At 38.7% G+C, this 12,427-nt stretch overlaps 1 protein-coding gene across 1 annotated transcript in view; it reads left to right on the top strand.

Moving 5' to 3' along the window:
- LOC120861127 (ovochymase-1-like) overlaps positions 1–12,427 on the top strand; it is a 73,938-nt gene that overhangs the window by 50,055 nt on the left and 11,456 nt on the right. Inside the window, exons 14-16 of the mRNA XM_040236766.1 lie at positions 1,805–2,029; positions 10,095–10,220; positions 11,816–11,951. Coding sequence (XP_040092700.1) covers positions 1,805–2,029; positions 10,095–10,220; positions 11,816–11,951 — 487 coding nt within the window. The remainder of the gene's footprint in view (positions 1–1,804; positions 2,030–10,094; positions 10,221–11,815; positions 11,952–12,427) is intronic.

Below are 12,427 nucleotides of genomic sequence, written 5' to 3'. Positions count from 1 at the left end.
TACAGGTTGCAATTCTCACCTCTGGGGCGAGAGGTCCCAGATTCAGTTCCTGGACAAGCCCCCAGGATGATAGCTTACGGTGAATGGTGTCAGATTCCTGATCGCCGAAGAAGAAGATTTAACTTCAGGACCAGGGACCAGGCTTCATTACTCAAGAGCTTTTGTAGAGCAGAGTTTTATTAAAGTGTTAAAAGAGACAGAGAAATCTTCTGACGTAGACAATCTGAAGGTGCCTGGGGATCCCCACACAAGCTCTTGTCCTAATTCCACCTGAGGAACCCTGGGTATTAATAACTGGAGAGGGCCAGTCAGTTGACTTCTTTTGGACACCAGGGCAACTTTCTCTGTGCTCACTGAAGCCCCTGGTCTGCTTTCCTCCTGATCCACTACTGTAATGGAACTGTCTGGATGAGCCAAACATTATTATGTCAGTCATCCTTTAAGTGGCAACTTTCTCTGTGCTGTTTCCTCACGAGTTTCTAATCATGCCAGAGTCTCCCTCACCCCTTCTGGGGAGGGATATATTGAACAAGGTCCAGGTCTCTGTTTTCATGAATATGGAACCAGCTCTTTTTAATGGAACAAACTATAAATCCTCAAGTGTGGGCTGATAAAAAAAACTGTGGGTTGAGGACAAAATGCTGTTCCTGTCCTTATAAAGCTCAAAGACCCTCACCTATTTCCACATCAAAAGCAGTATCCCCTAAAGCCCGAGGTTAAGGAAGGGTTAATAGCCATCATTGAGAATTTAAAGGAGCAGGGGCTATTAATTCCCTGTAATAGTCCGTACAACACTCCTATTTTGGGTGTGGAAAAGTTAAATGATAAATGGAGACTAGTTCAAGATTTACAAATAATAAATGAGGCTGTGGTTCCTTTTACTCGTATGCCAAAAACAAATGGATTTTCTTGTTTACAAGTCTATGTCAGAAACTTTCTCTATCCCTTTTTATGCTTTAATCAAACTCTGCTCTACAAAACTCTTGAGTGATCAAGCCTGGTCCCTGGTCCTGAAGTTAAATCTTCTTCAGAGATCACAAATTCAACACCGTTCACCATAAGCTATCATATTCATCAATCAAAATGTGAAATCAAACCAATATTGTAAACCAATCATCAACCAATTAAAAATAAATATTTTTAAAATGTGTTCATTTGAGTACGAGTATTTCAATTGTAATTGCTCAAAAAATTGTTATTAAGGGGATAAACACAGGGAAAGAAGGAAGAGCCAAGGATGCCACCTGAAGGAGGAGAAGCCAATGTCAAGGTCAGTGGGACAGAGCGCTCCTAGCATCTGAAGCTCTGCAGGTACCTGTGCAGGTACAGCAGTGACCTTAGACTTAAGAACAAATTGAAGATGACATTCAAAGTGTATTCAGCAAATTCTCCTTTCCTGACCTCAATTGGAAGCTTCATTTGTCCCAGCAAGATAAGTGCTTATGGAAACCAAACAAGCTTTTAGGAACAGATCTTCAGTTGTATCTCAAAGGAGGAAAGAAATGAAAACAGGCTGCCGTTAGAGAATACAATGCAGTCCACTTTGCATTTTCTAAAAAATTTTAAAAATTCAGTTAAAAGTCATTTTGAATAATTATTATTTAAATTCTACTTTTACAGTCTCATTTCACAAAACTAGGACACATTAAATGGGATGATCATTTTATCCAAGAACTTATAACTGATGGTAATTAAGTTTTATTTTTCTTTTTGCAGGCCTAAATTATTCAAATTTATGATAGAATCTCACTTTTCTTTGTCTTATTTGAGTTGGTCCCTGGTGTCTGTGTGTTCTAAATCATAGGCTGTTACTCTGAAGTGGAGTTAGAAGAGCCCAGAGGCTTTTTTTCATCTCCAAAATATCCACTGGATTATAGAGGAAAACTGGAATGTTCTTGGGTGCTCCGAGTTTCACCAAGAAGTATGGCAAAATTTACAGTTGAGTATCTGTTACTCCCTGGGTCTCATATGTGTCAAGATTCAGCTCTGATTATTTATGAAGAAAACCACAGTGAGAGAAGGATGTCAGGTAAGCCTTAGGGGCATTTATATATGTGCTTTTCCTGTGTAAGCAGCTTAAGATCAAAGGGAGAGTTAAACTTGGCAATAATACCTCTGAAATGTTGATTCATGTAATGTAGGCATATTTTTATGCGTTTATTTTTAGACATGTTTAATATTTTCAAGTTTAAATTTACAAAACAGGTATACTAAAGGTTGAGTGAGTGTGTTTGTATGTATGTGTATTCAGAAAAAAAAAAAAAGACAAGAGAGCCCATCTTCAAACGTAGCAGAACCATACCGGAATACCACAAGTGTGTTTATGACCAAGGAGGGATTAAGATAATTAAAAATCATGTAGGACCTAGAGTGTTGAATTTTAAAATACAACAAAATGGTGGAATTGAAAAGTTTGCTAATAACATACCAACTGCCATTTCATTTCATGTATGGGCAAACCTATTTTGTTTAGCAAAACAAAATTCCCAACTCTTGTTTGCATAGGTATAATATAGGGTTTTTGGCTCTCAGTAAAGGGGAATGGCGCTAGTGGTAAAGAACCCGCCTGCCAATGCAGGAGACGTAAGAGATGTAGGTTTGACCCCTGGGTCAAGAATATCCCTGGGAGGAGGACACGGCAATCCACTCCAGTATTCTTGCCTGGAGAATCCCATGGACAGAGGAGCCAGGTGGGCTATAGTTCTTGGGGTTGCAAAGAGTCAAACATGACTGAAGCGACAGCATGCGCAAAGCAGGAGGTGGGAAGGTGCTGGAAATAATTTGGTTGATGGGGACACCTGGAAAGAAAAATTTATGTATGTTACTGTGAGTGTATGTGGTTGACACACAAATGTGCATGCTTGATTCAGGAGTATATGGAAGCCAGGGAATTGCTTTGAGGTTGAGATTGTTTTCTTTGGAAAAATTCTGAGATTGAATTATTGACTTAAAAGGCACAACCATTTATTTAAAGATTCTTTCTTTAGAAATACAGTCTCATTTAGACTGCAGAGGAAACCATTAACTGGCCTGTCCACTGCACATTTTCCCACTATGATCAGATCACCTCCCCATCCACCCTGATTGAAATGGCTTGAGGTCTCCTTGTAGCTGCAATGAGATCCAGAATGCACAGCATGACATTCGCCTCCCACTCCCTTAGCTCATCACACTCCACTCTCAGGGCCCTTGTCCATCTACCTCTCCCAGCTCTTCAAAGAGCTCTTCTCTATCCAGTCAAGTCTTGACTAGAATGTGCTTTCATTTTTTTATTTAACATTTTAAATACAATTTGAAAGATTACTTTCAATTTACAGTTATTACAAAACAACACATCCTTGAGCCTGTCTTGTACCCAAACAGTTGGTACCCCCTCCCCCATCCCTCTATAGCCCCTCCCCCTTCCCCACTGGTAACCACTAGTTTGTTCTCATATCTGTGAGTCTGCTTCTTTTTGTTATATTAACTAGTGGAGTTTTTTATTTTCCACAGATAAGAGATATACAAGTATTTGTCTTTCTCTGACTTATTTCACTTAGCATAATACCCTTCAAGTCTATCCATGTTGCTGCAAATGGCAAAATTTTGTTCTTTTTAAGTGACTGAGTAGTATTCCTTTGTGTGTGTGTGTGTGTATCACATCTTCTTTATCCATTCATCTATTAACAGGTGCTTAGGTGATTTTATATTTGGTGAGGGTAAGTAACATGTTATGTACATTGGGATGCATGTATCTTTTCAACTGGTGTTTTTGATTTCTTTGGATATATACCCCAGGAGTGGAACTGTTGGGTCATATGGTAGTTCCATTTTTAGCTTTTTGAGAAACCTGATACTATTTTCCACAGAGGCTGTACCAATTTACATTCCCACCGACAGTGTACACGAGTTCCCTTTTCTCCTCAGAGAACACACTTTCCTAATGAGGCTTACCTGATTGATGAGAATTGCATCACCTCCCACCTCTGTAATTCTTAACGGCCCTTCTCTTTGCATTATTGTCTTCTAACCTATGATGTTGTTTCATGTCTTCATGCCTGTGTCTTCCCTATTAACATGAGCTTCTCGAGGACTGAAATTTGTCTCTTCGTGTCAGGAATCCATGTTTGGAATAGTCTTGGATACACAGAAGGCATTTAGTAAATGACTGACTGACTGAAAGGTCACCTCCTCAAATAGACATTCTAAGTCTAAAGGACCATCACCCTTTCCCTCTCATGGTCTTTTTCTATCATATTCTGCTGTTATTTCATGTGTGGCAGTGGTCTCTATTTGAAATCATCTTCATTTACCTGACCAAAATGAAAGTGCCATGAGAGCAGGGATCTGGCTATTTTCTTCCCCTCCTATATTTTCCTAAATTGAAATAACAGAGACTCAGACATTTGTTTTGCATGAATGCATACTACTAAATTTGAGCCTCTTTCACCATGCCTTTAATCTGATATTATACCACTTCAGTATTCTTGCCTTGAGAACCGCATGAACAGTATGAAAAGGCAAAATGATACGATACTGAAACAGGAACTCCCCAGGTCAGTAGGTGTCCAATATGCTACTGGAGATCAGTGGAGAAACAACTCCAGAAAGAATGAAGGGATGGAGCCAAAGCAAAAACAATATCCAGCTGTGGATGTGACTGGTGATAGAAGCAAGGTCCAATGCTGTAAAGAGCAATATTGCATAGGAACCTGGAATGTCAGGTCCATGAATTAAGGCAAATTGGAAGTGGTCAAACAAGAGATGGCAAGAGTGAATGTCGACATTCTAGGAATCAGCGAACTAAAATGGACTGGAATGGGTGAATTTAACTCAGATGACCATTATATCTACTACTGTGGGCAGGAATCCCTCAGAAGAAATGGAGTAGCCATCATGGTCAACAAGAGAGTCCGAAATGCAGTACTTGGATGCAATCTGAAAAATGACAGAATGATCTCTGTTCGTCTCCAAGGCAAACCATTCAATATCAGGTTATACAAGTCTATGCCCCAACCAGTAACGCTGAAGAAGCTGAAGTTGAACAGTTCTATGAAGACCTACAAGACCTTTTAGAATTAACACCCAAAAAAGATGTCCTTTTCATTATAGGGGACTGGAATGCAAAAGTAGGAAGTCAAGAGACACCTGGACTAACAGGCAAATTTGGCCTTGGAATGTGGAATGAAGCAGGGCAAAGACTAATAGAGTTTTGCCAAGAAAATGCACTAGTAATAGTAAACACCCTCTTCCAACAACACAAGAGAAGACTCGACACATGGACATCACCAGATGGTCAACACCAAAATCAGATTGATTATATTCTTTGCAGCCAAAGATGGAGAAGCTCTATACAGTCAACAAAAACAAGACCAGGAGCTGACTGTGGCTCAGATCATGAATTCCTTATTACCAAATTCAGACTCAAATTGAAGAAAGCAGGGAAAACCGCTAGATCATTTAGGTATGACCTAAATCAAATCCCTTATGATTATACAGTGGAAGTGAGAAATAGATTTAAGGGCCTAGATCTGATAAATAGAGTGCCTGATGAACTATGAAATGAGGTTCGTGACATTGTACAAGAGACAGGGATCAAGACCATCCCCTAGAAAAAGAAATGCAAAAAAGCAAAATGGCTGTCTGGGGAGGCCTTACATATAGCTGTGAAAAGAAGAGAAGTGAAAAGTAAAGGAGAATAGGAAAGATATAAGCATTCTGAATGCAGAATTCCAAAGAATAGCAAGAAGAGATAAGAAAGCCTTCCTCAGCGATCAATGCAAAGAAATAGAGGAAAAGAACAGAATGGGAAAGACTAGAGATCTCTTCAAGAAAATTAGAGATACCAAGGGAACATTTCATGCAAAGATGGGCTCGATAAAGGACAGAAATGGTATGGACCGAACAGAAGGAAAAGATATTAAGAAGAGGTGGCAAGAATACACAGAAGAACTATACAAAAAAGATCTTCACGACCCGGATAATCATGATGGTGTGGTCACTCATCTAGAGCCAGACATCCTGGAATGTGAAGTCAAGTGGGCCTTAGAAAGCATCACTATGAACAAAGCTAGTGGAGGTGATGGAATTCCAGTTGAGCTATTTCAAATCCTGAAAGATGATGCTGTGAAAGTGCTGCACTCAATATGCCAGCAAATTTGGAAAACTCAGCAGTGGCCACAGGACTGGAAAACGTCAGTTTTCATTCCAATCCCAAAGAAAGGCAATGCCAAAGAATGCTCAGACTACCACACAATTGCACTCACCTCACATGCTAGTAAAGTAATGCTCAAAATTCTCCAAGCTAGGCTTCAGCAATACATGAACCATGAACTTCCTGATGTTCAAGCTGGTTTTAGAAAAAGCAGAGGAACCAGAGATCAAATTGCCAACATCCACTGGATCATGGAAAAAGCAAGAGAGTTCCAGAAAAACATCTATTTCTGCTTTCTTGACTATGCCAAAGCCTTTGACTGTGTGGATCACAATCAACTGTGGAAAATTCTGAAAGAGATGGGAATACCAGACCACCTGACCTGTCTCTTGAGAAATCTGTATGCAGGTCAGGAAGCAACAGTTAGAACTGGACATGGAACAACAGCCTGATTCCAAATAGGAAAAGCAGTATGTCAAGGTTGTATATTGTCACCCTGCTTATTTAATTTATATGCAGAGTACATCATGGGAAACGCTGGACTGGAAGAAATACAAGCTGGAAGCAAGATTGCTGGGAGAAATATCAACAACCTCAGATATGCAGATGATACCACCCTTATGGCAGAAAGTGAAGAGGAGCTACAAAGCCTCTTGATGAAAGTGAAAGACGAGAGTGAAAAAGTTGGCTTAAAGCTCAACATTCAGAAAACGAAGATCATGGCATCTGGTCCTGTCACTTCATGGGAAATAGATGGAGAAACAGTGGAAACAGTGTCAGGCTTTATTTTGGGGGGCTCCAAAACCACTGCAGATGGTAATTGCAGCCATGAAATTACAAGACGCTTGCTCCTTGGAAGAAAAGTTATGACCAACCTAGATAGCATATTCAAAAGCCGAGACCTAAGGTCCATCTAGTCAAGGCTATGGTTTTTCCAGTAGTCATGTATGGATGTGAGAGTTGGACTGTGAAGAAGGCTCAGCACCGAAGAATTGATGCTTTTGAACTGTGGTGTTGGAGAAGACTCTTGAGAGTCCCTTGGACTGCAAGGAGATCCAACCAGTCCATTCTGAAGGAGATCAGCCCTGGGATTTCTTTGGAAGGAATGATTCTAAAGCTGAAACTCCAGTACTTTGGCCACCTCATGCGAAGAGTCGACTCATTGGAAAAGACTCTGATGCTGGGAGGGATTGGGGGCAGGAGGAGAAGGGGACGACTGAGGATGAGATGGCTGGATGGCATCACTGACTTGATGGACGTGAGTCTGAGTTTGGTGATGGACAGGGGGGCCTGGCATGCTGCGATTCATGGGGTCGCAAAGAGTTGGACACGACTGAGCGACTGAACTGAACTGAATCATTAATGGGGATAATTTTTTTCCATTTATTAACTATCTGCATTTTCAAATTCCTTGTTACTACCATTATTTTTAAAGTTGAGTATTGATCTTATTATTGGTTTATAGGGGCTATATATATGTGTGTGTGTATGTGTGTATATAATTATATAAAACAATTTTTCCTTTGTCATAAATTATAAGTACTTATTTAAAAGGTTGTCATTTGCCTTTAAATTTTGTGTATTTGTATGTTGTTATAAATATTTTTAAATTTATTGATTTAAATATATTTCTATGTATTTTCATCTTTGATTTCTCATTGCTTTTGTTTTTAAAAATTTCCCAACTAAGGTCAGAAATTTTTAATTAAAAAAAGCTTAATCCTGCTGAAATACATTTTCTCATATGTTGTTAGTGTTGTGTTAATGTTAGTCGCTCAGTCATGTCTTACTCTTTGAGACCCCATGGACTGTAGCCCACCAGGCTCTTCTGTCCATGCACTTCTCTAGGCAAGAATACTGGAGTGAGTACCCATTCCTTTCTCCAGGGGATCTTTCTGACCCAGGGATCAAACCCAGGTCCCCCTCATTGCAGGCAAATTCTTCACTGCTGAGAGACCAGGGATCCCCTCTCATATGGTAAAATGATCTTATGACTGATTCCTGTTTTAGAAAAAATGATTACCTCTTTAATTTATAGCTATCTTTATCATATACTGGGGCTTCTCTCATAGCTTAGTTGGTAAAGAATCCGCCTGTGATGCAGGAGACCCCAGTTCAATTCCTGGGTTGGGAAGATCCACTGGAGAAGGGATAGGCTACCCACTCCGGTATTCTTGGGCTTCCCTTGTGACTCAGCTGGTAAAGAATCTGCCTGCAATGTGGGAGACCTGGGTTCGATCCCTAGGTTAGGAAGATCCCCTGGAGAAGGGAAAGGCTACCCACTCCAGTATTCTGGCCTGTAGAATTCCATGGACTATGCAGTCCATGGGGTCGCAAAGAGTTGGACATGACTGAGTAACTTTCACTTCACTTCACTTTATCATATACCAGGTTCTCAAATAGAAATAAATGATTTCTGGAAAAACTTGGCTTCCCTGGTGGCTCAAACAGTAAAGACTCTGCCTATAGTGCAGGAGCCTTGGGTTCGATCCCTGGATGGGGAAGATCCCCTGGAGAAGGGAATGGCAACCCATTTGAGTATTCTTGCCTGGAAAATTCCATGGACAGAGGAGCCTGGTGGGCTGTAGTCTGTGGGGTTGCAAAGAGTAGGACATGACTGAGTGACTAACACCTGGCTTTTTCATTGTTACCTACTGAAAACCATGCTTGACTTTGTTGTAGATTAACTGTGGAAACCCTATAATTTTTCAACCTAGCATTTCTTTGATTTGAAATTGTCAGCTTGAAACCTGTAAAACTGTTCTGTCCTTCAGATGATAGCTAGCAGAACTGTAAGGCTATGATAGAGATATTACCTCTTACTCAAGTTGGATAGTATCCTTGTATACTGCAAATGCTGTTTTTCCCTGTGGGAGCCAGCAACCGTTCAAGAGCTGGATTCATCTCTATTTGCTACAAATAAATATTGGCTCATTCTTCAAATAGTATTTCAGCATCATTTACTCTAATATATTATGACAACTAATGATTTTTTCTTCTTGTAAATAATCTTTTCCCTTCCTTACTCCCTACAAATATATGTGGAACACCTACTATGGGTCAAGGATTGACATTTCTTGGTTGTGGGCATCCAATAGTGAACAAAATGGACAAAAAATCCCTGCCCTTACCACCATATATTCTAGGGGGGAGAGGACACATAATATGATAAAATATATATTAGACAGAAGGACTAAGGGAAAATGAGGTGGTAAGAGAGAGAAAAAGCATATGGGATTGTAGATGCCATAGAATTGGGTGCAGAATAATCAGCTTTCTGAGCAGATGACATTTAAATAATTATTACAGAAAGACACTGAATTATTCTTAACAGTAGGTGAGTTTGATTCTAAGAAACTCATGGGTTCTTTCTATATCTTCTTAATCAGCCCTCTGAATCATTTTAGAATTATGGTTATAATTTTACATTCTCTTTTACTTAGGTTCTCAAAGTAAAGCAATCAAAAGAAGATTGGCTGTAGGGAGAGATGGTATAAGGAGGGAGGTGGGAGGGGAGCTCAGGATTGGGAACTCATGTACACCCGTGGCGGATTCATGCTGATGTGTGGCGAAACCAATACAGTATTGTAAAGTAAAATAAAGTAAAATTTAAAAAAAAGAAAAAGTTTCCATCATGGATTTCACAGTGATATATTTTTAATAAATAGGTTACTTTCCTAGGAGAGAAATGGCATATCAGCCTCATATTAAAGATAAAATAATGTGCTACCTACTGTCTTTCATGGGAACAATGGGACATAGCAGACTGTAACAAGTATTCAATTTTGGGATCTAGGTTCTGCTCCTGACTCCCCACCCCCTAGTCCGTGACTTTGGGGGAGTCATTTGAATTCTAGAATGCTGTTCCTCAATTTGCAGAGTGGAATTTAGTTGCCATGCTTAAACTAGAACCTTTTAAAAATGTTCTTCTTTTTTATCAAATTTGATTTTTTTAACCTAGGTAAATTATGTGGAAGAAGGCTTTATCCAATGGTTTTCATGAGCTCTGGACCACTGGTGAGGGTGACATTTCATTCCAGTGTGCAAGGTGCTTTTGGCATAAATTATATTGTCTTTAGAGTCCAAGGTATGTTCTAACTTATAAAGTTAAAACTAGCATTGAAACGTATATATTACCATATGTGAAATAGATAACCAGTGCAAGTTTGATGCATGAAGCAGGGCACCCAAAGCCAGTGCTCTAAGACAACCCAGAGGGATGGGATGGGGAGGGAGGTAGGAAGGGGATTTCAGGACAGGGGAACACAAGTACACCCATGGCTGATTCATGTCAATGTATGGCAGAAACCCCCACAATATTGTGAGGTAATTAGCCTTCAATTAAAATAAATAAATTAAATTTTAAAAAACTTAGTGTTTTTCTTTTTAGGGATATTTCAAAACTTATGCACTGTTTTGTAAGCAAAGTTATGTTTCTGTGGGGAATGAGTTTATGTTTGAAGGGAAAATCTTTTTAAATGATCTGATTTTGGTCTGATCCAAGAGAAAAACTCCTTAGTGAATAACTTGACTGACTTGTACATCATTCAGAATTGTGACTCATGGACATGGCGATACAATATATTAACTGCAAAGCAATATTAATATTTTCATCATGATTGTGGTTTTATACCACAGTTAGCCTTTCCTGCAACCATTATCCTTGTGGATTGAAGATTTGGGTTCTAAATCTTAGCTGGGTGATTAGCTCCAGACAATTCTTTATCTCTATAGGAGTTTCCTTTATAGTGATATTGTAAAAAATGAAAGGTTAGAATGAGTTTTGAGGACAAGCTAAATAAATAGTAGAGGCTGATATTATAAATGTAAACTGTATGCAATTCAGAGTTATTACATTTTCAGACATGTAGTTAATGAGATTTTTGACTCTTGATGAGCATAGGTAACCAAAAACTAGTTTCTCTCCTTGGCACTGAAAAGCATTGCAGAGATATACCTGGAAAAAAGTTAAGTGAGAAATAAAAAGAAAAGCATGTATATCATATGAAATTTGTTTTCCTAAAGAACTATAGTATAAATACTGCTTTAACAAATATCATATATCATTTGTATGTGGAATCTAAAATATGATACAAATGAACTTATAAAACAGAAACAGACTGACAGACATGAAAAAACAAACACGGTCACCAAAGGGGAGATGGGGTGGGGGAGGGGAAAGTTAGGAGTTTGGGATTAGCAGATACAAACTATTATATGTAAAACAGATAAATAGCAAGACCCTACTGTATTGCACAGGGAACTGTATTCAGTATCCTGTGAAAAACCATAATGGGGAAAAAATGTATATATATGTATAACTGAATCACTTTCTGTATACCAGCCACTAACACAGCATTGTAAATCAACTATAGTTGAATTAAAAATTTTTAAAAAGAATATGGCTTTTAAATGGACTTATGTAGGGAACCTACATCATCTATAGTTATTCCTCTTTATCTTCCATAGACCCTAAGCTGTGCCAAATATAATTTGAGAGAGGTGCTGGTTTTCTGTAACCTTTGAATATTTCAGATAGAAAATTTTTTAGTGAAACTAACCACCTCCTGTTAACTTTTTCTAAAACAGGGACGAAAATTGACAGCTCTGATCTGAAAAGGCATATAACAAGCCTCTTAAAAATTAGTTTTACCTCATTTTTTTTTCCTTCTTTATTTCTAGGTCCAAAGGGCAGTAAAAGCACCCAGTCTCTTCAGAGTTCAAAGCAAGAGCATGTGGCCACTTGTGAGGATGGTATTCTGACCAAACCAGCAGGGATCATACAATTCCCAAGATATTTTCACAGAACCATTAAGAGGTGAGGAAGGAATTTTTATTACAATGAAAGTTTTTGAATGATCACTTGACAAGCAGCAACATTTGTTATCTGTTTAAGGAATTATTTTCCACCTGCTTTCCTGAAAGAATGGACTTTGAGACAATAACTGATTTGTATACAGAACCTGAATGTGAGATTACCCCTGCTGATAAGCTGTACTTTCCCAACAAAAGAGATCACTTGTTAGGTAAAGTGAAAAGCTGAATCTCTATCAAAGAGCTTTGGAGATTGAAATAATGTATATAAAACCTTCTGGCACATAGTAGTACTCAATAAGTGGTTCATATAATATGCCACAGTAAAAAGAGAACTTTCCCTAAATTAAACATTAGAAAAACTTAACGTGAGAAACAAAAAGTGGAGATTCATATAGTCTCAATCCTAAGTAAATGTGTATGATTTGGGGAAGTTTAGGGCAAATTGACACAGGAATGTTTCAGTAACTCTTATGGATT

Source organism: Oryx dammah, unplaced genomic scaffold, assembly GCF_014754425.2.
Source record: "Oryx dammah isolate SB20612 unplaced genomic scaffold, SCBI_Odam_1.1 HiC_scaffold_11229, whole genome shotgun sequence".
NCBI classification, from domain to species: Eukaryota; Metazoa; Chordata; class Mammalia; order Artiodactyla; family Bovidae; genus Oryx; species Oryx dammah.
Note: the sequence above shows the minus strand (reverse complement) of the source record. Positions and strands in the feature narration are given on the sequence as shown.